Raw genomic sequence first — 23453 nt, 5'->3', positions numbered from 1 at the left:
ATATTTATAGATGGGGTTGTAAAAGAAGTAAATGCTAGGGTGTTCGGGAGAGGGGTGGGATTAAATTATGGGGAATCAAATTCAAAATGGGAATTAACACAGTTACTTTTTGCTGATGATACTGTGCTTATGGGAGATTCTAAAGAAAAATTGCAAAGGTTAGTGGATGAGTTTGGGAATGTGTGTAAAGGTAGAAAGTTGAAAGTGAACATAGAAAAGAGTAAGGTGATGAGGGTATCAAATGATTTAGATAAAGAAAAATTGGATATCAAATTGGGGAGGAGTATGGAAGAAGTAAATGTTTTCAGATACTTGGGAGTTGACGTGTCGGCGGATGGATTTATGAAGGATGAGGTTAATCATAGAATTGATGAAAGAAAAAAGGTGAGTGGTGCATTGAGGTATATGTGGAGTCAAAAAACGTTATCTATGGAGGCAAAGAAGGGAATGTATGAAAGTATAGTAGTACCAACACTCTTATATGGGTGTGAAGCTTGGGTGGTAAATGCAGCAGCGAGGAGATGGTTGGAGGCAGTGGAGATGTCCTGTCTAAGGGCAATGTGTGGTGTAAATATTATGCAGAAAATTATGAGTGTGGAAATTAGGAAAAGGTGTGGAGTTAATAAAAGTATTAGTCAGAGGGCAGAAGAGGGGTTGTTGAGGTGGTTTGGTCATTTAGAGAGAACGGATCAAAGTAGAATGACATGGAAAGCATATAAATCTATAGGGGAAGGAAGGCGAGGTAGGGGTCGTCCTCGAAAGGGTTGGAGAGAGGGGGTAAAGGAGGTTTTGTGGGCAAGGGGCTTGGACTTCCAGCAAGCATGCATGAGCGTGTTAGATAGGAGTGAATGGAGACGAATGGTACTTGGGACCTGACGATCTGTTGGAGTGTGAGCAGGGTAATATTTAGTGAAGGGATTCAGGGGAACCGGTTATTTTCATATAGTCGGACTTGAGTCCTGGAAATGGGAAGTACAATGCCTGCACTTTAAAGGAGGGGTTTGGGATATTGGCAGTTTGGAGGGATATGTTGTGTATCTTTATACGTATATGCTTCTAAACTGTTGTATTCTGAGCACCTCTGCAAAAACAGTGATTATGTGTGAGTGTGGTGAAAGTGTTGAATGATGAAAGCATTTTCTTTTTGGGGATTTTCTTTCTTTTTTGGGTCACCCTGCCTCGGTGGGAGACGGCCAACTTGTTGAGAGAGAGAAAAAAAAAAAATTTGTTGGGAACAAATTAATTTTATTTTCATTAATTCTTATGGGAAATATTAATTCGGTTATCGGCCATTTCGGTTATCAGCCGACCTTCATGAACGGATTGTGGCCGATTACCGGGGGTCCACTGTAATACATAGTGTATTATCATTATTACATTGATGAGGAAATGGTAGACCCATAAGGATCAACTAAGTATATTTGTGTGATAGGATTATTAAATGTAATGATTATGTGACGTAGCAGAATTCAGAAGAGTAAAAGAGCAGTGTTAATAAGAATAGTAATAAAAAACTGCATTGACAATTTTTGTTATAATTACTGGCAAGTAAAAATATAAAGGCAGTAGTAAGTGCAAGAGTCATCAACTGCTTTCTCTCTCTTTCCTCCACTTTTTCCACTGGCTCCAGTATAGAAGGTTCAGACCACATGCCTCTGTACTGGACTGATAAAGCTTGTTGTGCAGGTGAACCTCTCTCAAAAATATGCGAGTGGTGCTCGTGTCTTAATAACTTGCCAAAGATAGGCTAGGTATGTGATTAAGTGTTTGAGTGTGGAATTCATGCAGTTGGTGTGAATGATTGCCTGGACAATATATCAGCAAGTGTAAGAAATTTAATGTCTTTTCATTTTGCATATTGTACCTACTAGGTAGTTTTGGCTATTACCATATTTTCGTCTTGAATATGCCAACTTCACAACATTACAAAATTAATTTCCTTACCAAATAGTTCCAAGAAATCATTTATAAAAGGTGAATGCATTTGAAAGAATAACAAAGAAAAATATAGCAGTACTTTAATAAAATTGTGGGAGGCTTTGCCATTCAGGATCATCAGCTAGCAGATTTTAAAACATCAACAACTGTACCACCCAAAATTCATGTTATTAATTTTTTTTTTTTTTTTCAACAAGTCGGTCGTCTCCCACCGAGGCAGGGTGACCCCAAAAAAGAAAGAAAATCCCCAAAAAGAAAATACTTTCATCATCATTCAACACTTTCACCACACTCACACATTATCACTGCTTTTGCAGAGGTGCTCAGAATACAACAGTTTAGAAGCATATACGTATAAAGATACACAACATATCCCTCCAAACTGCTAATATCCCAAACCCCTCCTTTAACCCTTTCAGGGTCCAAGGCCAAAATCTGAAGTGGTGCCCCAGTGTTCAAGAATTTAAAAAAAAAAATTTTTTATTTTTTTCTTAGGAAATGGTAGAGAATCTTTTTGTGAATGTAATAAAACAAAAAGTATGAAATTTGATGGGAAATTGACGAAATTATGCTCTCGTGAATTTTGATGTGTCAGCGATATTTACGAATCGGCGATTTTGCCGACTTTGACTCCCATTTTAGGCCAATTACATTATTCCAGTCGACCAAATTCTTAGCTATTTCACTAGGATTACTTCTATTCTATCGATTGAGCACAAGAAATCGCCAAGTCAACTGTTTCAACTACAAAATAAAGTGACCAGAAATTGGTAATTTGGCCAATTTAACATAAAGTTCAAAATATTCCAATTTCAAAATAGGATCCAGAATAAACAATGTAGGTATTCCTGGCACTAAACTAACATTTCCTCTGTTCATTAGTTATGTTTTGAGGCTTTACAAATAAATTCCATTTTGATTTTTTATTCACATAATGAATTTTTATTCACACCAAAAAATAGAAGATTTACTGTTATGCAATATTGTAATAATTGTATAAATATCATCACCACATTTATGAATGTATATTAGACCCACCAGCTGGCGCGTATTAGACGTGTGAGGTCGTTTGTTTACTCTTGAACATTGGCAAAAATTTAACATTTCTGCCACTTTGAGCTCAGTTTCAAGCCATTTCCAGTGCTAAAACCAATCAAAATTATCTCTATTTCTGTAATATGTCTTCCATTCTATCAAATGAGACCAAGAAATCACAAATACAACTATAAAAAACATACAAAAAAACACTGCAAAGTCGCTGTTTTAATCGAAAATCACGGTCTGTTTTTTTCCTCTCATTATACACAGTGTGCTGCAGGATTTGTTTTATGTGGTGCACACATACCACATAGATGTATTCTCTCATATCTAGGCCCAATTTTACCACTCACAGTTTATCAGAGTGAGCTGAGCTCATGACGTAGATCTACGGTTTGGACCCTGAACGTAAAGCCGTAGATCTACGGGACGGACCCTGAAAGGGTTAAAGTGCAGGCATTGTACTTCCCATTTCCAGGACTCAAGTCCGACTATATGAAAATAACCGGTTTCATTAGATTTACATTACATATAAAGATATTTGCAGCCTATCAGAATTTTCAGTTCCATTTTTTAACCCTTTGAGGGTCGACAGGCCCTCTCCGAAACTCGTTCTCAGGGTCGGCCAAATTTAAAAAAAAAAAAAAAATTATTTTCTCTTATGAAAAGATAGAGAATCTTTTCCCGATCATAACGACACCAAAAGTTTGAAATTTGATAGAAAACTTACGGAATTATGCTCTCGCAAAGTTAGCGGTCTCGGCGATGTTTACGGATCGGCGATTTTTCCCACTTTGAGCCCCATTTTTGGCCAATTTCACTGTACTAGTCGACATAAAACATGAATATTTCGCTAGAACTCCATTTTTTCTATCGAATGGGTGCAAGAAACCACCCATTTATAAATTCAACTATCCAGTACAGTGGTCAGAATTTAGCAATTTTGCCAATTTCACACAAATTTCAAAAGATGCCAATTTCGGAATAGGGTCCAGAATAAACAAGAAAGACATTCCTGGCACTAAAATGACATTTCCTCTAGTCATTAGTCACGTCTCAAGGCCCCTCTTATATTCTTTTGCTTTCCACTTTGAATTTTTATTCTCACAAAAAATATAAGATTTACTGTTATGCAGACTACTGCATTAGTGTAAAAAATGGTATAAATATTATTGGTGCACTTGTGAAAGAATATTAGACTCACCAGTTGACGTGTATTGCACGCTTGGCACGATTTGTTTACTTTTGAAGTTTGGTAAAAATCGAACATTTCTGCTACTTTGAGCTCAATTTCAAGGCACCTTTCATTGTAAAACCAGTCAAAATCATCTCAATTTCAGTAATATGTCTTCCATTCTATAAAATGAGACCAAGAAAACTAGAATACAACAATAAATACTATACGAAAATACACTGCAAAGTCGCTGATTTATTAAAAAAAAATGGAAAAAGTTTTTTTTTTCTCATTATGCACCGTGTGCTGCAGGATTTTTTTTAGACTGTGCACACTGACCACATAGACCCATTCTTTCATATGAAGGCCTACCAGCTTTCTCCCACTAGATTTGAGGTCGCTAGAATTTATGAGTACTAGTACGTCAAAAACCCCTACGCGTAAGACGTACTAGTACGACGAAAACCCTCAAAGGGTTAACCAAGATGCAGCAAAACTGCTCTATGGAAAGTTGCATTGTAAGAGGGTTTATTGTAAATAGTTTTCCATCTAATTTGCCAATTAACAATATTACAGTGTACTCATAATTCTATTTAATACTGATTTTTCTGCAAAAGGCTGTAACAAATGAATACCAGTTATTTTCACAAGTAGCATTACAATTCTATTGTGTCTAGTGGAAATAAATTACTCCATCTCTACTTACCAGCTGACACATTTGCATACACTGTTTGCATTCAGTTACATCAATTGCCTCTAGCATTCCAGGAAAATTTTTAAAACTATTTCATTAGATAACTTTATTCAACACAAGTTTAATACAATACATAAAACTAATTAAAACACTTAGTATTACTGTAAATCATCAGAACAAAGATATTTCCAGTCACTGCAAGAAAGCAAATTAAAAGAAAATTCCACATACAGGAATAAATCACTAACATAGAATAAGATAAATTCTTGTTCTCCATTTGTTTCATGTTAACTTTCCACCTATTAAGATTTTACAGTAACATTAATACTGTATGTAAATAATGTACACAAAATACAGTATATCTGTTACAAGTGACCTTTTTTTTCATGTGGCATTCAAGAAACACACTGTTGTAGTTTACTCATACAAAGAATTACGTTAACAACTCTACCAGATTTTACATACTGTATTACGCGATAACAAAAACTCGCTGCAAAACTTAAATGCTATACCTTAAACAGTTATAATATTTATAAGTATTATCAGACATCTTAAACAAGTTACATGACAGAGATATGGTATATTAAGTATATAACCAATGCATACTTTGTATATAACAGATGGCAAATGTTAAAGTAAAATCTTCATGCTATACATAAATTACACTGCATAATATTTTACAACTATATAATAATTGTTAAGTCACTAATATATGCATAAAAAAATCAACATTTTACTCATTTACATGAGAGTTTTAACATTGGTATCATTACAGTCAAGTAAAACTAATAGCTAACTTAATAAATTGAATAAATGATTTGAAGGAAGCAGTGAAGACTAGATGAAAATTCACAAACCTGGGAAAGAAATATTGAAAATAAAATACACTGCTGCACCTAGTTTTCTCCTATTTGATATGTAAGATTGTTTGTATAACTATACCAAAATTACATATATTAAAGCATCAGTATTGCAGGAATTACTTTTATCCCTGTATCTCTCCTGAAAATGAACTCAGCCTGTGACAACTGCCTCACCTGCATAAGTTTCATGGTGAACTTCCATTGGGTCATATTAACATAATTCCCATATTTTTTTTCTTCAGATAAAAGCACCATAGGTTAAATATTTAAGGCTGAAAGTCCTTTAAATTTTAGTATTATCTGAGTATGTATTATGAGAAAGGAATCATGCAGAATCAACCTGTTAAAATAGATGCAAGGCAGGATGCTATCAACTGCACCACCAGCATACACACCCATTGAAAACATGTAGTGAACTCAATCCATGAAATATGAAAGGTCTTACTATTGCCCTAAATCACATAATGCACAATTTTCAATGCCAACTACATTTTTATCAACAAAAAGTAAAACTTCACACACTTGAAGGTAACAATACTGTATGACATTGGAATCTTGAGGAATTGAACTGCCGGACAATGGTTTCCTTTATTTCTGATTTTACAAACACCATTATCTAGTAATGAAAGTGATACAATAATGGACTCTAGCAACTTCTGGTGATAGTACAGATATATATATGCAAGAAAACTAGCTTATTTCCAGGATTAAACCTGTTTAAATTTGACAAAACTCTCCAAATCAAATTTTTGAGGCAGGACCCTCAAAATGCAATTTGCCATGGTCCTTTTGCCCCTTAGGATGGGCATTCTTGTTGTTGCTTAATAAAACTTACCTTGAATTGTTTTTAATTAATGATTAATCATCATCATCATCATCAGAGGGAACAAACAATTCATTTTCTTCAAGGAAGCTTGCAATATTTTTGCTTATTTCTGCACCAGTAAATATACCCATTGATGTTGCCACAGTAACACCCATATAACCTGTAAATAAATCAGTATTTTAATCACTGTTATCAATATTTTATTTAATTTTATCACATTACACACAAGAAATCTGCATTACAATATTGTATTATCCTATACTCAATTTTATGACTTGGTTTATTAGACTGTAGTATACCAGTGTTGGGGAAAAACCCACATAGCTCATCAAGGTCTTTCTCGCCAGTGATGAGTGTGAGACCATGACATCACCATTGAGTTGCTGGTTACATTAGAATTCTTAACCAAAGTGAGAAAGCAGCAAGGCTCACATTTAAAGTGAGATTCACAATAATCATTTTTATTTAAACTGTCAAGAAATGGAATCATAACATCCATAATTACCAGACTGTCTTGAACATAATTTAATTCAATTCAATTCAGTTCAAGTTTATTCTCTATAATGGTTACAATGTGGGGTTTACAGGTTTTGGGTATTTTGTGGTTTACATGTTATAAAATACTAATTACAGAGGGGGCCACTAGGACACCTAGCATGGCTAGGCATTTCGAACAGACTTAGATTAATTCTCAACATTAAATCCTTACAGATTATAGTATTAAGGCTAAGTGACTACATCATAATTTGTGAGTTTAGCAATGTGAATGCTTTTGTTTTGGCACAATACAAGGTGTCTATATTTGAGTATCATAGGCAAACTTATGACTAGTTAGGATTTATTATTTTAAGATTAAGATTAGTATTTCTGGGTTTATAGTCAGTGGGTGAGTGAGTGTAATTTTGAACCACCAGGTGGTTATCATGTAGTTAGTTGTCGGGGTGGATCAGGGAGATAAGATGTTTTCTAACTGTAGTTTTGAAAGTGATTAATGTGTCTGCAGTTCTAGAGTAGGGTGTTCCAGATTTTAGGTCCTTTGAAATACATTGAATTTTTGTAAAGGTTTAGTCGAACACGGGGAATGTCAGAGATGTTTGTGTCTGGTGTTATGCCTGTGGATCCTGTCACAACTATCAAGAAAGCATTTTAGGTCAAGGTTAATATTGGAATTTAAGGTCCTGTAGATATAGATTGCACAGTAGTAAGTGTGGATGTTCTGAACAGGGAGTAAGTTTAAATCTATGAAGAGTGGGGGGGGGGTGTAGCCAGGGATGGGATTTAGTGATTATTCTTACTGCGGCTTTTTGTTGGGTTATTATTGGCTTTAGGTGTGTTGCTGCAGTTGAACCCCAAGCACAGATAGCATAGGTGAGGTATGGATATACAAGTGAATGGTATAGTGTGAGAAGGGCAGTTTGCGGTACGTAGTATCGTATCTTGGAGAGGATCCCCACCGTTTTGGATACTTTTTTTTGTTATGTGCTGGATATGGGTGCTGAAATTTAGGTTGTTGTCGAGGTATAGGCCAAGGAATTTGCCCTCATTATGTCTGGCAATTAGAGTGCTGTCATCTTAATGTTAAGTTGTGCAACACCTGCTCTGCTACCAAACATAATATAGTAGGTTTTGCCAGTGTTAAGTGTAAGTTTATTGGCTGTCATCCAAGTCGATATTTTGAGCAGCTCCTCGTTAACAATGGTGTTGAGGGTGGCAAGATTAGGGTGAGAGATGACATAAGTCGTGCCATCAGGAAAGAGAATGGGTTTCAGGTGTTTGGATATGTTTGGAAGATCATTGATGTAAATGAGGAAGAGCAGGGGTCCAAGGACACTTCCCTGTGGAACTCCAGTATCAAGTGGCAATATTGATGAGGCTGTGTCTTTAATGGTGACATACTGATACCTATTAGAAAGGTAGGATTTAAAATGTGCAAGCGTATGGCCTCTTATACCATAGTGGTCAAGTTTGTGGAGTAGGATGCCGTGGTCTACTGTGTCAAATGCTTTTCGTAGGTCAATAAAAATTCCTAGCGGATATTCCTTATTTTCCAATGCTTTATAAAGCAGGTCTAGCATTTTTACAAATGAATCATTAGTGCTTTTATTTTTCCTGATTCCAAATTGGCAGGGGTTGAGTATGTTTTGTGACGTTATAAATGAATATGGTCTCCTGTGCACGAGTTTCTCGAAGATTTCGGATATCAATGGTAAGTTTGATATTGGCCTATAGTTGTTTACGTCTGTAGGGTCACCACCTTTATGTATTGGTGTAACCCTTGCTGTCTTGAGTAGTGTCGGGAAAGTGCTAGTTTCTAGTGACTTGTTAAAAAGTAATGTAATAGCATGCGAAAGGACATGGGCCGCTCGCTTGTACAATAATGGTGGGACGTGAGACAGATTCCCCCGAGTTATTTTTAAGTGACTTTATGATCGCGGTGACTTCCGTGGGCTCAGTTGGTACAAGATAGAAGGAATTTGGGAAATTCCCATCTAGGTAGTCCCCGGCACGGGCATTGGTACATGGGATTGTACTGGTGAGATTAGATCCTATGTTTGAGAAGAAGTTGTTTATCCTGTTAGCTGTATCAGTGGGATGCATTGGTGTTTCATGAGGTTTAGTTAGAACAATATTCTTGTTTTTTTCAGTTTGTGGGTCCCCAGAATCTGGGAAAGTGTTTTCCAGGTCTTTTTTATATCTCCTCTTGTGTCAGTGAATCTGCTGGAGTAGTACAGTTGTTTGGCTTTCTTTATTAATTTGGTGAAAACTGCTGAATATTGTTTAAGAACATCTTTGTGTATTAAGCCCTTTCTATATTGCTTTTCATATTGGTGTTTCTTATCAATGGATTTCAGAATGCTGTTGGTTAGCCATGGGCAACCAAGCCGTTTATTCGTGATCTGTTTCATTTTTATAGGACAATGTTTGTTGTATAGTCTAAGTATTTTGTTAAGAAAAATGTCTGTCCAATCGTCAATACCATGAGCATTGGAGAATTAGGTAGGCCAGTCAACAGTCTCTAGGTCTGCTGTGAAATTCCTTATTGAGGCCTCGTCATGGAGTCTAAATGAAACTTTGTTGTATTCGAGTGGTGGCTTACTAATGTTCGTTAAGAGGAAGGTTGGGTAGTGGTCAGTAGTGCTGTCTGTGATTATCCCTGATTTAAGGGGGGCTAGTATATTGGTCCATATGTGGTCTATTACGGTTGCACTTGTCTCAGTCAGCCTGGTTGGTTTAGTTATTGTTGGTATGAGAAGTGCATTGTTCATATTGTTAATGAAATCAGTTACAGTCTGATCATCTGGTAGGCCAAGGTTGATATTGAAGTCTCCAGCTAAGAGAAGGTGGTGCTTGTTCATTTGTCTGATTGTTATTAGTGACTTTAGATTCTCACTGAAGTTTGGGATGTTTGTGTGGGGTATCCGGTATATGGCACCGATTGTTATAGGCGTCTTGAGGTTTTTTACAGTAAAATTAGCAAAAATGTATTCCCCATATTCATCACTAAAGCAATTAGTGCTAATACAAGATAGTTGGTTAGAGTAATAGATTGCAGTACCACCCCCAACTTGGTATGGTCTGCAGTTGTGGACTGCTGTGTATCCTGGTAGTGGGTAGATATCAATTGTGTCCTGCTTAAGCCAGGTCTCAGTAAGAATAATGCAGAAGGGTGTCTTTAGTGAATCAAGGAGTGCCAGGAGGTCATCATAGTGCTTGCTTAAGGACCTGATGTTGTAGTTAAGAACTGATAGACTTTGAGCAGTGTTCAGGATAGTGCTGGCTTGTGATGCTGTGTAATAAAGGCAGTTACTTTCCAATAAGTTTTGATTGTGTGTTAGATTATGGAGGTTTAGATCAGGGTCAATGTGATCATTCATCTTTTAGGTTTAAATAGTGGTTATTTATATCCTGTATTATGTGGTGAGTTCTAATACTGATTTCTGTAGTGGTGGAAGGTTTGGATAAGTATACTGCTAAAGCACTTTGGTCATATAGAGTATAGTCACTAATAAACATAATGAAATTGATATTGTCTATGTGTTGTGCTAGAATGAGCTAAAGTACAACTAGGTATAAACTAATACTAAAAAAAAAAAAAAAAAAAGAAAAAAAATTACAAGTGGCACCAGACTCACTCTTGTAATTGCACTAAGGTCTAATATAATGAATTTATTGTTGTCTATGTATTGAGCTAGAATGAGTTAAAGTACAACTAGGTATAAACTTATAATATAAAAATACAAATTAAAATGGTACTTGCAATTGCGCTAGGGTCTGATATAGGTTGTTAACAAGACCAAGAGTATAACTAGATTTAAATTGACAAAATAAAATTCACAAATTAAAGTACCAAAAGAATAATAAGTAAAAAATAACAATGGCAATGACTTGGTTATAATATGATGGTAGACAGGTACAAAGGATAATATAAAGGTTGGAGTTGAATATACAAACTTGAAAATTTGGCAACAAAATGTTATGAAAAGTATAAAATAATGATTAATGTACAAAAGTAAAATTGACTGGTAGTAAATATAGTGTTTACTAAAATTTTAGTAAGTAATAATGATTACAAAAAAAGATTAATTAGCAAAAAAAAAAAAAAAAAAAAGAAAGTGAAAAAGTAATGTTTATTTCAAGTATTAAATTTTAAGAACAGTTATTTGGATTCAATATTGCACTGGTAGTTATATTAGAGGTTATTTGGCAGTACAAGGAATTTAAGAGTACTCTAAGATAGTAAATGTGGTATTAACCCTTTGACTGTTTACGCTGTATAAATACGTCTTATGTGCCACTGTTTCTGACATATACATACTCAATAATTCTAGCGGCTTCAAATCAAGCGGGAGAAAGCTGGTAGGCCCACATGTGAGAGAATGGGTCTGTGTGGTCAGTGTGCATCACATAAAAAAAAATCCTGCAGCACACAGTGCGTAATGAGAAAAAAAAACTGATCGTTTTTTTGGATTAAAACGTCGACTTTGAAGTGTATTTTCGTATAATATTTATTGCTGTATTCGCGTTTTTCATGGTCTTAGGTGATAAAATGGAAACCATATTACAGAAATAGAGATGATTTTCATTACTTTGACGATGAAAACGACCTTGAAACTGAGCTCAAAGTAGCGGAAATGTTTGATTTTTACCAATGTTCAGGAGTAAACAAATCACACCACACGTCCAATACACGTCAACTAGGGAGTCTAATATTCTTTCACTAGTGCACTGATATTATTTATACCATTTTTACAATAATACAGTAGTCTGTATAACAGTAAATTTTGTATTTTTTTGTATGAATAAAAAATCAAAATAGAAAGCAATAATAATATAAGAGGGGCCTAGAGATGTGACTAATGAACAGAGGATATGTTATTTTAGTGCCAAGAATGTCTACCTTGTTTATTCTGGACCCTATTTTGAAATTGGCATCTTTTTTAATTTGCGTGAAATTGGCCAAATTGCCAATTTCTGACCACTATATTGGGTAGTTCAAATTGGTAAATGGGCGGTTTCTTGTACTCAGCTGATAGATAAAATGGAGTTCTAAAGAAATAGCTATGAGTTTGGTCAACTGGAACAACGGAATTGGCTGAAAACAGGGCTCAAAGTCGGCGAAATCGCCGATACGCATATGTCGCTGAGACTGCTAACTTTGCAGGAGCGTAGTTCCGTGAGTTTTCCACCAAATTTCAACTTTTGGTGTCATTACCATCGGGAAAAGATTCTCTATCATTTCATAAGAAAAATCATTTTTTTTTTTTCAAAAATTTATCGACATAGAATGACAGTTTCAGAAAGGGGCCTGCGACAGTCAAAGGGTTAAAACAGGTTATGGTAATTAGACAAGTAATGGTAATTAAATGTCAAAAATGTTAAGAGTAAATTGTACTGATAGTAAAAATGGTAATTAATTATTAATTTTAGTAAGTAATATCAATTAACCCTTTGACTGTCGCGGTCGTATACAGTGGACCCCCGGTTAACGATATTTTTTCACTCCAGAAGTATCTTCAGGTGCCAGTACTGACCGAATTTGTTCCCATAAGAAATATTGTGAAGTAGATTAGTCCATTTCAGACCCCCAAACATACATGTACAAACGCACTTACATAAATACACTTACATAATTGGTCATATTCAGAGGTAATCGTTATGCGGGGGTCCACTGTATATACGTCTTACGAGGTACCGTGTTTGACGTATATATACTCATAAATTCTAGCGGCTTCAAATCAAGCGGGAGAAAGCTGGTAGGCCCACATGTGAGAGAATGGGTCTGTGTGGTCAGTGTGCACCATATAAAAAAAATCCTGGAGCACGCAGTGCATAATGAGAAAAAAAAACTCCGACCGTTTTTTTTTAATTAAAATGCCAACCTTGTGGTCTATTTTCGTACAGTAATTATGGTTGTATTTTCGTTTTCTTGGTCTCATTTGATAGAATGGAAAACATATTATAGAAATAGATGTGATTTTGATTGATTTTACTATAAAAAGAACCTAGAAATGGAGCTCAAAGTAGGGGAAATGTTTGATTTTTGCCAATGTTCAAAAGTAAACAAATGATGCCATTGTCCAATAAATGTCCAACTAGCCATTCTAATATGCAGTCATGAATGGGTTGATGTTATTTATACAATTATTACAGTATTGCAGTAGTCTGCATAATAGTAAGTCTTCTATTTTTTGTTTGAATAAAAATTCAAAATAGAAAGCAAGAGTAATATCAGAGGGGCCTGGAGACATGACTGATGAGCAAAGAAAATGTTATTTTAGAGCCAGGAATGTCTGCATTGTTCATTCTGGACCTTATTTTGAAATTGTCATATTTTTTATTTTTCGTGAAATTGGCCAAATTGCAAATTTCTGACCACATTATTAGGTAGTTGAAATCGGTAAATGGGCAGTTTCTTGTACTCAATCGATAGAAAAAATGGAGTTCTAAAGAAATAGCTATGAGTTTGGGCGACTGGAACAATGGAATTAGCCGAAAATAGGGCTCAAAGTGGGCGAAATCGCCGATTTGTAAACAGCGCCGAGGTCGCTAACTTCGCGAGAGCATAATTCTGTCATCAAATTTCGTTTTTTTGGTGTCATTACAATTGGGAAAAGATTCTCTATCATTTCATAAAGTATTTTTTTTTTTAAATTTTGCGACACCAGGAGACACCTCAGGATTGGGAGTTGCGACAGTCAAAGGGTTAATAGTATTTAAAAAAATATGAGGTAGTAATATGGACAGATAAAGTATCAATTCAGCTAATATTTAAGCAAACAATAGTAAATAAGAAAATTACATAAGGTGACTTATGCTTACTAGTAAAATCACAAAATGAGGTAGTTGATTATTTAATTACTAAGAGATTGTACTATGAAATCTGAACAATAAAGGAGCAAGACATACACTACACTACATAGGCTTTTAGGATGGACATTGTTTAATTATTCTCTGTAAGATTAGTATCCCTGAGAAATCGTGATAGATCATTCTCGTTCGTGATTGTGTACAGTTGACCTACATTCATTTTCCTAACTAGAATTTTCCCATCCCGTGTGAAGCATTGGTGTATTGTGTCATTATTCTCCCGTTTAAGTTTTCTGACTCTATACAGGAGGTTCTGACGTTTTTTGGTAAGACACTCGTTTATGTATACCTCTTTCTTTACTTTAATAGATGCAATTATTAAGTCTTTTTTCCTGTCATGTGAGTGGAATCTAAGCATAACACTTTTTCTACCATGGGATCCTAGTAACCTGGCTTCCTTTATTTCTGACTCTGGTACTGTAACTTTTGCTTGGTCCTTTATGATCTGGAGAGTAATTTCTTTACTGTTTGTTTGGTTCATATCACTGGGAAAAAGTGGACTGTTAACTATTACTGCGTCTGATAGTTTATCTTGTTCAATTTAAGGGTAAATAATAAAAAAATTCATGCTTTTATGACTGGTGACAATTTTTTTTTTTTCTGAAACAAGTGTTTTGCAGAAATTACACCCACAGCAAATATTTTAATATACACTATTATGCATGTGCCAATACAGTATTTGAAACTGTGAATCTAAAACAGATAATCAAGTTAAAAGGATACCAAGATAAGTAAAGAGGTAGTTACTGGGTGGGTGAGGGAGGGAAGAGGAACAATTGGTAGAATGACGAGGTGGGAAACAGTAGGTGTTTAAAAAAAAATAACAAAAATAAATAATACCAGATGAGATAGCAACATGGATTTTAAAAGAATGTGAAGATGAACTGAGCTATCTTCTTTGGAATATTTTTAGTACATTATTTTGCTACAAAAGGGTAAATTGACAGATCAAATGGAAGAAAGCACATGTACCCTGAAAGAGAAACAACTTACCGACTAGTAAAAATTTGGCTTTCAGTCTGAAAATTCAAGCATGCGAGATCTATTTAGATAATATGACAGAAATTATTCAAGAAAGAATGAATGGGTAGAGGCATTTATCTAGATTTTAAGAAAGCTTTTGATTGAGTTCCTCATTAAAGACTAACTTCAAAACTTCAGAACATAGGAGGAATAAAATGCAATTTATTAAAATGCACGAGGATTTTCTGCTCGAGAGGATAATACAAAGCACTAAGAAAAAATATGTTCTCTTGAGGAAATGTTAACAGTGGAATGGCACAGAAATCTGTATTTGCTTATAAAGTTTTAATTTATACAGATGACTTACCAGAAGGAATGGAAACCAATATAAATCTGTTTTGTAAATGCAAAAATCTTTTTTAAAATAAATTATAAAAGTAACAATCTTTATAAGATTTGGATAAATTAAGCAGATGCATGCTGGAATCTAACTTTGATATATGCCATATAATGAAAATGTGAAAAGGTAAAATCAGACCATGTACAGAATACAGACTGTGTAACAAAATTCTGGGAGTATCATGCAAAGAAAGGGATCCAGGAGATATTAATCAAAAATCATCACCAGTTCATATAAATGAAACTAAAAAATGCATATGCTAGGCTGGCTAACTATAAAATAGCTTACACATATAAAGGAAAGAGAGATGCTAAAAAGGTTTTGTGTGAAAGGGGCTTGGACACACAGCAGGTATGTGTGTGTGTTAGATAGAAGTGGGTGGAGACAAATGGTTTCTGGGATCTGATGAGCTGTTGGAGTGTGAGCAGGGTAATATTTTGTAAAGGGATTCAGGGAAACCAGTTAGCTGGAGTCCTGGAGGTGGGAAGTACAGTGCCTGAACTCTAAAGGAGAGATTTGGGATATTCACTGTTTGGAGGGACACCTGAACTGTCATTTCTGCATGCCCTTGACATGCATATATTACAGGTCACCCTGCCTCAGTGAATTTCTTCAATGGTTACATTAATTAAGCATGATAAAGGTGTACAAGTGATAAAACAGGAAAATTTAACTCAGGATAATGTCATTGCAGCCCATTTATTACCACCAGAAAAATGATAAAATGGATAATGAGAACCTTTAAAACTAGGGATGTAAAGCCCCATGATGATTCTCTTCAAACTGCTTGTTCTCTCTAGGCTGGAATATTGCTGTAAACTAATGATGCCTTTCAAGGCACATGAAATTGCTGACCTAGAGAGTGTACAGAGCGCATTCATGACACACATAAGTGTGTTAAATTACTGGGAATGGTTAAGTTCCTAGACTTGTATTCCCTGGAATGCAGGTGAGAAAGATGTATGATAATATACACTTCGAAAATCCTAGAGGCATTAGTATCAAATTTACACATGAAAATCACTCTACAAAAGAAAAAGACTCAGCAGGTGGTGCAAGACCCCTCAATGAAAAGCAGGGGCACCTTGAGTATGCTACGAGACAACACAATAAGTGTCTGGGACCCAAGACTGTTTAACTGTCTCTCAGCATACATAAAGGGGATTACCAATAGACCCCTGGCTGTCTTCAAGAAGGCACTGGGTTGGCACCTAAAGTCACTACCTGACTAGCCAGGTGTGGTTTGTATGTCAGTTTACATGCGGCCAGCAGTAACAGCCCGGTTAATCAGGCCTTGATCCACCACGAAACCTGGTTACATGCTGGGCTGTGGGGACAATGACCCCCGAAACCCTCACCAGGTATACCATATCAGGAAGAATATTCAGATTAGACCATTATTATTAAACAAAGGATAAAAAAAAAATAACTCAAAGTAATCAATGCGGCTTGTTTCCCACAGGGTCCCGTTATTAGGTCTTATCCGAGGAGGCAAACAACACCAGTCTACTATTACCCCATAGGTACCTATTTACTGTTAGGAACATGGGCAGTAGGTAAGTTTATTCAAGTGCAGGTACACACATAAATAGTTACATAAATTATCATACATAGCAACATGTGTAGATTACCTAGGATAACCCAAGAAAGGCAAAGTGACTTATTTTCATTAGGGTCCTTATGATACTTGCTAGTAAGTTTATTCAAGTATAGGTACATATAAATACAGTTACATAAATTATCATACATAGCAGCGTATGTGTAGATTACCTAGGATAACCCAAAAAAAAGTCCGTCTCGCTCGTGATGGGACACTCCCCACGTCTTCTAGGGTATGAGAAGAGCCCTTTAACCCCATACTATATGTAAGATATTAACTACATTATGAACGTATGGTCATGAAAAGCGCTAAAATATCACATACGCTGTTCACTAACCTGGCCGTTTGGAAATATTCCAAAAGCTTTACACTATAAATGGAATGACATACCAGTAAATTTCGTGGTGTAGGGCTTCGGCATGACAGCATCTGTGGCCGTAAAGGTGCTACTATAAGGTTTGGACAGGTGCAGCTGCCTCACACCTCTGATGGTGGTGGTAGCAACTCGCTGCATCTCTCTCACAAGTGTCGCCATGCCCGGAGAGACAAGTGCTTGAGTGCTTCCTCCAGCCTCTCCACCTTTGTTGTGATCCTCCTTCTTGAACCAATACGGATACATCTTTTTTACTTTGCTTTATTTCGCTAGTTATATAAACGATATTTAGCATATGTACTTTCTACCTAAGTATGTTTCTTTTTGTAATCTAGAATCTTAATAACAAAGAAAGCAGATGAGATATGCAATTATGTCTCCACATTTTTTCCCCTAAGACTGGGTCAGGCCTGCCAGAGGTCACATACTCATTAGGAAGGTCGTATAACGCGGTATATACGCCAAAATGTGTCTGTCTCGGTGCATATACACTAAGATATTACTTTAACACACGTTTTAGTAATTCATTTATACTTGATGATAGAATACACATATATGACCTTAATGACCATCGTGCACTCGATAAATCTTAGGCCTAACGAGCTTATATGAATTCTCAAAAATTAAATGTTTATAGTAGGTTGTGCACGGTACAAATTTATATTTATTTAGATATTATATATTAAGTGAATAACACTACCTTGTAATTATTAAAGAATCATGATCATGCAATAAGCCCAAATAAAATTATTTATTTTAGTTTGTGTGAGTTAATTGTGTATTATTCCAGTCACGGTATTGTGCGTTATTGCTCTTTAGTACATTTAATATAATAACACTGGATAAGAATTTACTGTAAAAAAAATAACCTACGATAAAATAATTCTGACCCCTGAATGGTTATCAGCTAGTAAGTAAGTAAGTAAATTTATTCAGGTATACACAAATACAGTTACATAGAATTATCATACATAGCAGCATATGTGTAGAGAACCTAGGATAACCCAAAAAAGTCAGACAGAGTGACTGATATCCTTAGTCAGTAAATAAGTAAGCTTATTTAGGTACAGTTTTACACAATATATAAAACATATGTTTAGTAATATATGTATAAATTACTTAGGATAACTCCCCCCCCCCCAAAAAAAAAAATCAAAGTGACTTGAATTCCACTGGAGTCCTCGATAATCAGCGTCACAGCTGAGAGGGTCAACACACGCTTGGTACTACAACTCTTTCGTCATATTTTCCAAGATGAGTCAAGGAAACAATAGTAATTTCATGTAAGTATGTGTTATTAATGCTCCAAGATGCCATCACCAATATAATCTAAGATAAAAGTTTTCAGTTAAGAACAAACTGGGTGTAATCAGCTGAATTTTGCATACTATACTTCCTACACCCCAGATGCTGTATTATCTATAAGGGTTTAGCGCTTCCCAGTAATAATTTCGAGCATAATATATAATTCGTGAAGGCTTCTTGCTTCAAGAAATTCAGGCTACTGTCGTCCTTAAATCTGCCTCCCATTCCTCGGGCGTTTTATGACCTATGGGATTAGCGCTTTATCATAAATAAAATAACAAGAATAACCAAGCAAATTATTGTAACAGAACATTCATCTGGGAACGCAAAACCCGTAGGGGTTTGTCATTGGGGGAATGGGAGGCAATCGGGTTTGATCCGAGGAAGGGGAGGTCAAGTTCAATTTCATGGATCAAGAGCCCATCACCGGGGTCAAACAACTTTTCTCAAGGGGAATAATAATCAATTATATCCTTAATATTTATTAGCTAGCCATCAGTGTTGTGACTCCAAACTTCCCGCGATTCCAACGTTTCCTGAGCTATGTTCTTAATTTCACTCGCCCCTCAAGGGAGGTAGGTCCCATGGTGCTGGTGAGCAGCTCTTGACTGAAGGAAATGGACTTGTCCTCCCCTTCCTTGGATCGAACTTGATTGCCTCCCTTTCATCAAGCAGTTTCACCCCAACGAGTTTAGCGCTTCCCCCTAAAAATAATAATTTTGATTAATTTTGGAGGTATCTTAGGTTAAGTCGTCATAAAATGTCACCTTGTATATTTATAATTGCCAGACTCTTCAAGAGATCCAGCAAGGCCCTGGCCACTTTCCACTCTTGCAGCCCCTTAAATATAAATAATTATATATATATGTCGTGCCGAATAGGCAGAACTTGCGATCTTGGCTTAAATAGCAACGCTCATCTTGCCATATAGGACAAGTGAAAATTTGTGTATACAATAATTTCGCCAAAATCATTCTGAACCTAACGAAAAAAAATATATTTTACTGTGTTTGTTTAGTATTACATTATTGTAAACAAATCTAAAATATATTTAGTTGGGTTAGGCTAAAATAAATTGCGCTTGTTATTATAAGGTTAGGTAAGTTTTCTAAGTTCCTTTTGGTGCAAAATTATAAATTTTTACATCAACAATAAAGAAAAAAATATATCTTTAAACGTATAAGAGAAAATTTTAGAAAGGACTTAATTTTAAATGAGTTCTTGCTAATTGACCAGTTTTACATATACGGCACGACATATATATATATATATATATATATATATATATATATATATATATATATATATATATATATATATATATATATATATATATATATATATATATATATATATATATATATATATATATACAAAACAACCACTCTGAAAGAATAGAGAAATTCCAAGCGCTTTCGTGACTACTCACATTATCAAGGAACTATGAAAGTAAAGCATCCAAGGACGCTATAATGTGAGTAGTCAAGAAAGCGCTTGGAATTTCTCTATTCTTTCAGAGTGGTTGTTTTGCATATTCTGAAATCACCTGTTTACTGTGATCTTATTGCATATATATATATATATATATATATATATATATATATATATATATATATATATATATATATATATATATATATATATATATATATATATAATATATATACAGTGATTATGTATGAGTGAGGTGAGTGTTGAATGATGATGAAAGTATTTTCTTCTTGGGGATTTTCTTTCTTTTTGGCTCACCCTGCCTCGGTGTGAGACGGCCGACTTGTTGAAAGATATACAAACGTAAAAGAAACATGCTGTATAAAGCCATTGTGCATGTGAGTGAAGAGAGGTCAGGTTTAGCTTCAGGTCACCTGACGACTGTATCCTGAGATGCAAAACGTGCTCTAGAATCACTAGCATAATGTGCCTGGAATCATTGCTTCCAGGCACCCTAATGTTTCAGCATTTCAATCCAGTGAGAAAGGCTTTAAATGAGTTTGAACAATTTAATCTTACTGCATAGATATTTATCAGAATTTTAATACATTCTAATGTCATCTACGTGGATGAAGTTAATTGCCATGTTTCTCCAAACTAATTTCGCTACTGAAGCACGGAATAATACATTGGATAATGGGCGGTATAACACTGAATGTCGTGAAAATGACATTCAACAGTGGGATGCAATCCCGAGGCCAAATTGGTAGCACGGAATACTGGACTTTTATTAGAATTTGCAACGAATTGCAGCTTACCTAGTGAATCCGATGGTGAGCAGCACTATAGGATGAGTGCAAACTTTGTAATCTTTGACTATTTTCCAGGCCTTACACGCAACTTTGAGTCACTACAACTTTGTGATTTTTGGGGCATTTGAAGATGTTTCGCCAACCAGTGGTTTTATTAGTTCAACAGACTGAATAATCAAGATATATTTTCAGCAACTGAGCAATTTAAGCATCAACGTAGCAGTGAAATCTCAAAGCATCTGTCTTTACAGGGGTTATCTTCAAGTGAATGTAGTCAACACTTTTAAACTGGAATGCAAACCAACTGAATTACGTTAAGAAATACTTGATCTGGAATTCTCTGTTTTTTTTTTTCCTAATATTTCAACTATTGTGTATTTTGACAGTTTACCAGCCTCTGAGTCTTTGGGTGAACGTACCCTCAATGTGTTGAGCATGGGAAAAATATCACAGGTCCACTAGCTGTGTCACTATGGGACAGATCCATTTGAAAGTTATATTTTATCCATATTACCAATGTTCTCGCAGAGAAGGCAAGGAAAAAAATTAATCAATAAACTATTCTAATTATGCCTTGTTTTGATCTGGTGTCTCTTTAGGTTTTCGTGTACCTTTTTCCATGGTTAGGGCTTCAAGAGTTGCCGAACCTTTGAGAAAGCTTGATCAGGAAATGTACTCTTGTATCTGCATACATGTACAAGAATGGTATACAATACCGACAAGATGAGAACTGAGACATCTTCACAACTACGGTGCTCTTCACACCAACTCCAAGGCTGAGGGACTGTTTACCTCATCTTTTGTATATAGTTCTACTGTGTTCAAATTATGTCCTAGAATCTGTATTGATAAAGCCACTGGATGGCGACGCGTCTACAATAAAGATACCCAGATGTTGCATATGTGTCTCAGTTTTCCTCTGCATACATATTAATTTCAAGAATGGAGTATTCTTGATTGATGAAGCACAGGTGAAATGCGGCTTTAATGACTTTCGTGGGGGAGATAAGCTTTAAACCTAACAAATCAACCAATCATTTAAGTACTGATAAGGCATACCATAGGGAAGCGGCTTACGTGACTGTCGTAATGTAATATCTTGTCGCCTTGAGGAATTTTGAGGAAGCCTGAGACGTTCGCATGACATTGCACTATTTGTTTCGATCTTTAGTTCGGTGTACAGTTTTTTTTTTCAATACTCAATTATATTGAATTGTTTCTCAAATATAGGCCTACACAGATTGTTATCAAGCTTATGATATTAGTGTTCATGCCAGCTTATAATCTATTGTTCTCAATGTGAGCAGATTTATCAGATTAATATTAAGGTGTTCTGGTGCTCAAACTTGATGTTTGAAATGCGTGCCAATTACTCATAAATCATTGATGTCTTTGGATGGTAGAAAGACACATTCAGCAAAGAAACTTATTAATACGACGTTTCACCCCCTGGGTGCTCTATCAAATACTATATGAAATGCCTAAAAAAAGTGTTATATTATAAAGGTATACAATACCGACAAACTGATGAGAAAGTGTGTTAGAAAACTAAGTTCTGTTGGAATGTTACATCCTATGTAACCTGTCCTATGGCTTGGTTAGCAACGTTCTCGCCTCACATACTGAGAGTCCGTGGTTCAGTCCCCGGCATGGTTGGAAATGTTGGGCATGTTTCCTACACTTGTCCTTGTTCACATAATAGTAAGTAGGTACCTGGGTGTTAGCTGACTGGTGTTGGTCGCATCCTGGGGCACAAGATTGAAGGACCCCAGTGAAAAATAAGACAGTCCTCGGTAACGAACTGACTTTCTTGGATTATCCTGGGTAGCTAATCCTTCGGGCTAAAAAAAACGGGCAAATTTTATCCTAATACTACGGTTTCGTGTTAGGAAACTCCAGGGCCTGTTGGAAATATTCACGCATTGGGTAAAAGTTATGTGTACCTAATGATGTTAATTTAAAAAAAAAGGCTAATTTATGTTGTGTTGCCAGATGGAATGAGTATTTGCGAGTGATGGTGGCCGTAGCCCTCAATATCATCAGGGAGACCCCCGAACACCTCACCCCTCGCTGCTACACCAACAACCTCATGTCTGTTCTCCTGCCCTTGCCATCTCCAGCGCTGACCATGGTAAGTCCCACGTCACCCATACCTGATATAATTTCACGCTAACCCATACTAGATACAGTCTCACGATAAGTTCCTACCCCTCAAGGAAGGTTCCTTGATGTTGGTGAGGGGCTCTTGATTTAGGGAATTGGATCTGTGCTCCAGTTCCCCGAATTAAGCTCCTTCCACATGGCTAGGGTCAGCATCACGATAAGTTCCATATCTACTATCAAATCTCCTGCCTCATGCTAAGTTACCTACTTTCAAGTGCTTAATCCCCCTGCTTCAAACGCGAATTCCGTTTTCGTCTGTTAAATGTCCCGCTAAGTTCCCGCCACACGCTAAATCTTCTGCCTCACGCAAAATCTCACGCATCTCGTGTTACATCCCCTGCCCTAGTCCCTGGACCCAGTATGTACCTCTGTAATCTTTTGACTACCGCCCACAGGATGGGCATGGGGTTTACCTGGAGTTTACCTGGAGAGAGTTCCGGGGGTCAACGCCCCCGCGGCCCGGTCTGTGACCAGGCCTCCTGGTGCATAATAAACATATTAAACT

General features: G+C 36.0%; 2 protein-coding genes across 2 annotated transcripts in view; one reads left to right on the top strand and one right to left on the bottom strand.

The window, feature by feature from the left end:
* Window positions 1-4935: 4935 nt before the first annotated feature.
* Window positions 4936-17498, bottom strand: EMRE (Essential MCU regulator). Its single transcript, XM_053773076.2, has 3 exons — window positions 17255-17498; window positions 6543-6693; window positions 4936-5701 (listed from the first exon to the last, which is right to left on the bottom strand). The coding sequence occupies exons 1-2, from the start codon at window positions 17481-17483 to the stop codon at window positions 6566-6568; spliced, it is 357 nt and encodes a 118-aa protein (XP_053629051.1). The 5' UTR covers window positions 17484-17498; the 3' UTR covers window positions 4936-5701; window positions 6543-6565.
* A 944-nt stretch (window positions 17499-18442) lies between these two features.
* The window catches only part of LOC128686232 (uncharacterized), a 71159-nt gene continuing 66148 nt past the window's right edge, over window positions 18443-23453 (top strand). The window contains exons 1-2 of the mRNA XM_053773077.2: window positions 18443-18520; window positions 22778-22916. Of these exons, the coding sequence (XP_053629052.2) occupies window positions 18492-18520; window positions 22778-22916 (168 nt within the window). The 5' untranslated portion in view covers window positions 18443-18491. The remainder of the gene's footprint in view (window positions 18521-22777; window positions 22917-23453) is intronic.

This window comes from Cherax quadricarinatus, chromosome 9, assembly GCF_038502225.1.
Source record: "Cherax quadricarinatus isolate ZL_2023a chromosome 9, ASM3850222v1, whole genome shotgun sequence".
NCBI classification, from domain to species: Eukaryota; Metazoa; Arthropoda; class Malacostraca; order Decapoda; family Parastacidae; genus Cherax; species Cherax quadricarinatus.
This window is presented reverse-complemented; position numbering and strand designations above follow the sequence as displayed.

Coding starts and splice junctions, on each gene's coding strand:
- EMRE (XM_053773076.2), bottom strand. CDS start 17,483: ATGTATCCGTATTGGTTCAAGAAGGAGGATCACAACAAAGGTGGAGAG. Junction 6,694..17,254: donor CTACACCACGAAATTTACTG/GTATGTCATTCC, acceptor ATTTATTTACAG/GTTATATGGGTGTTACTGTG.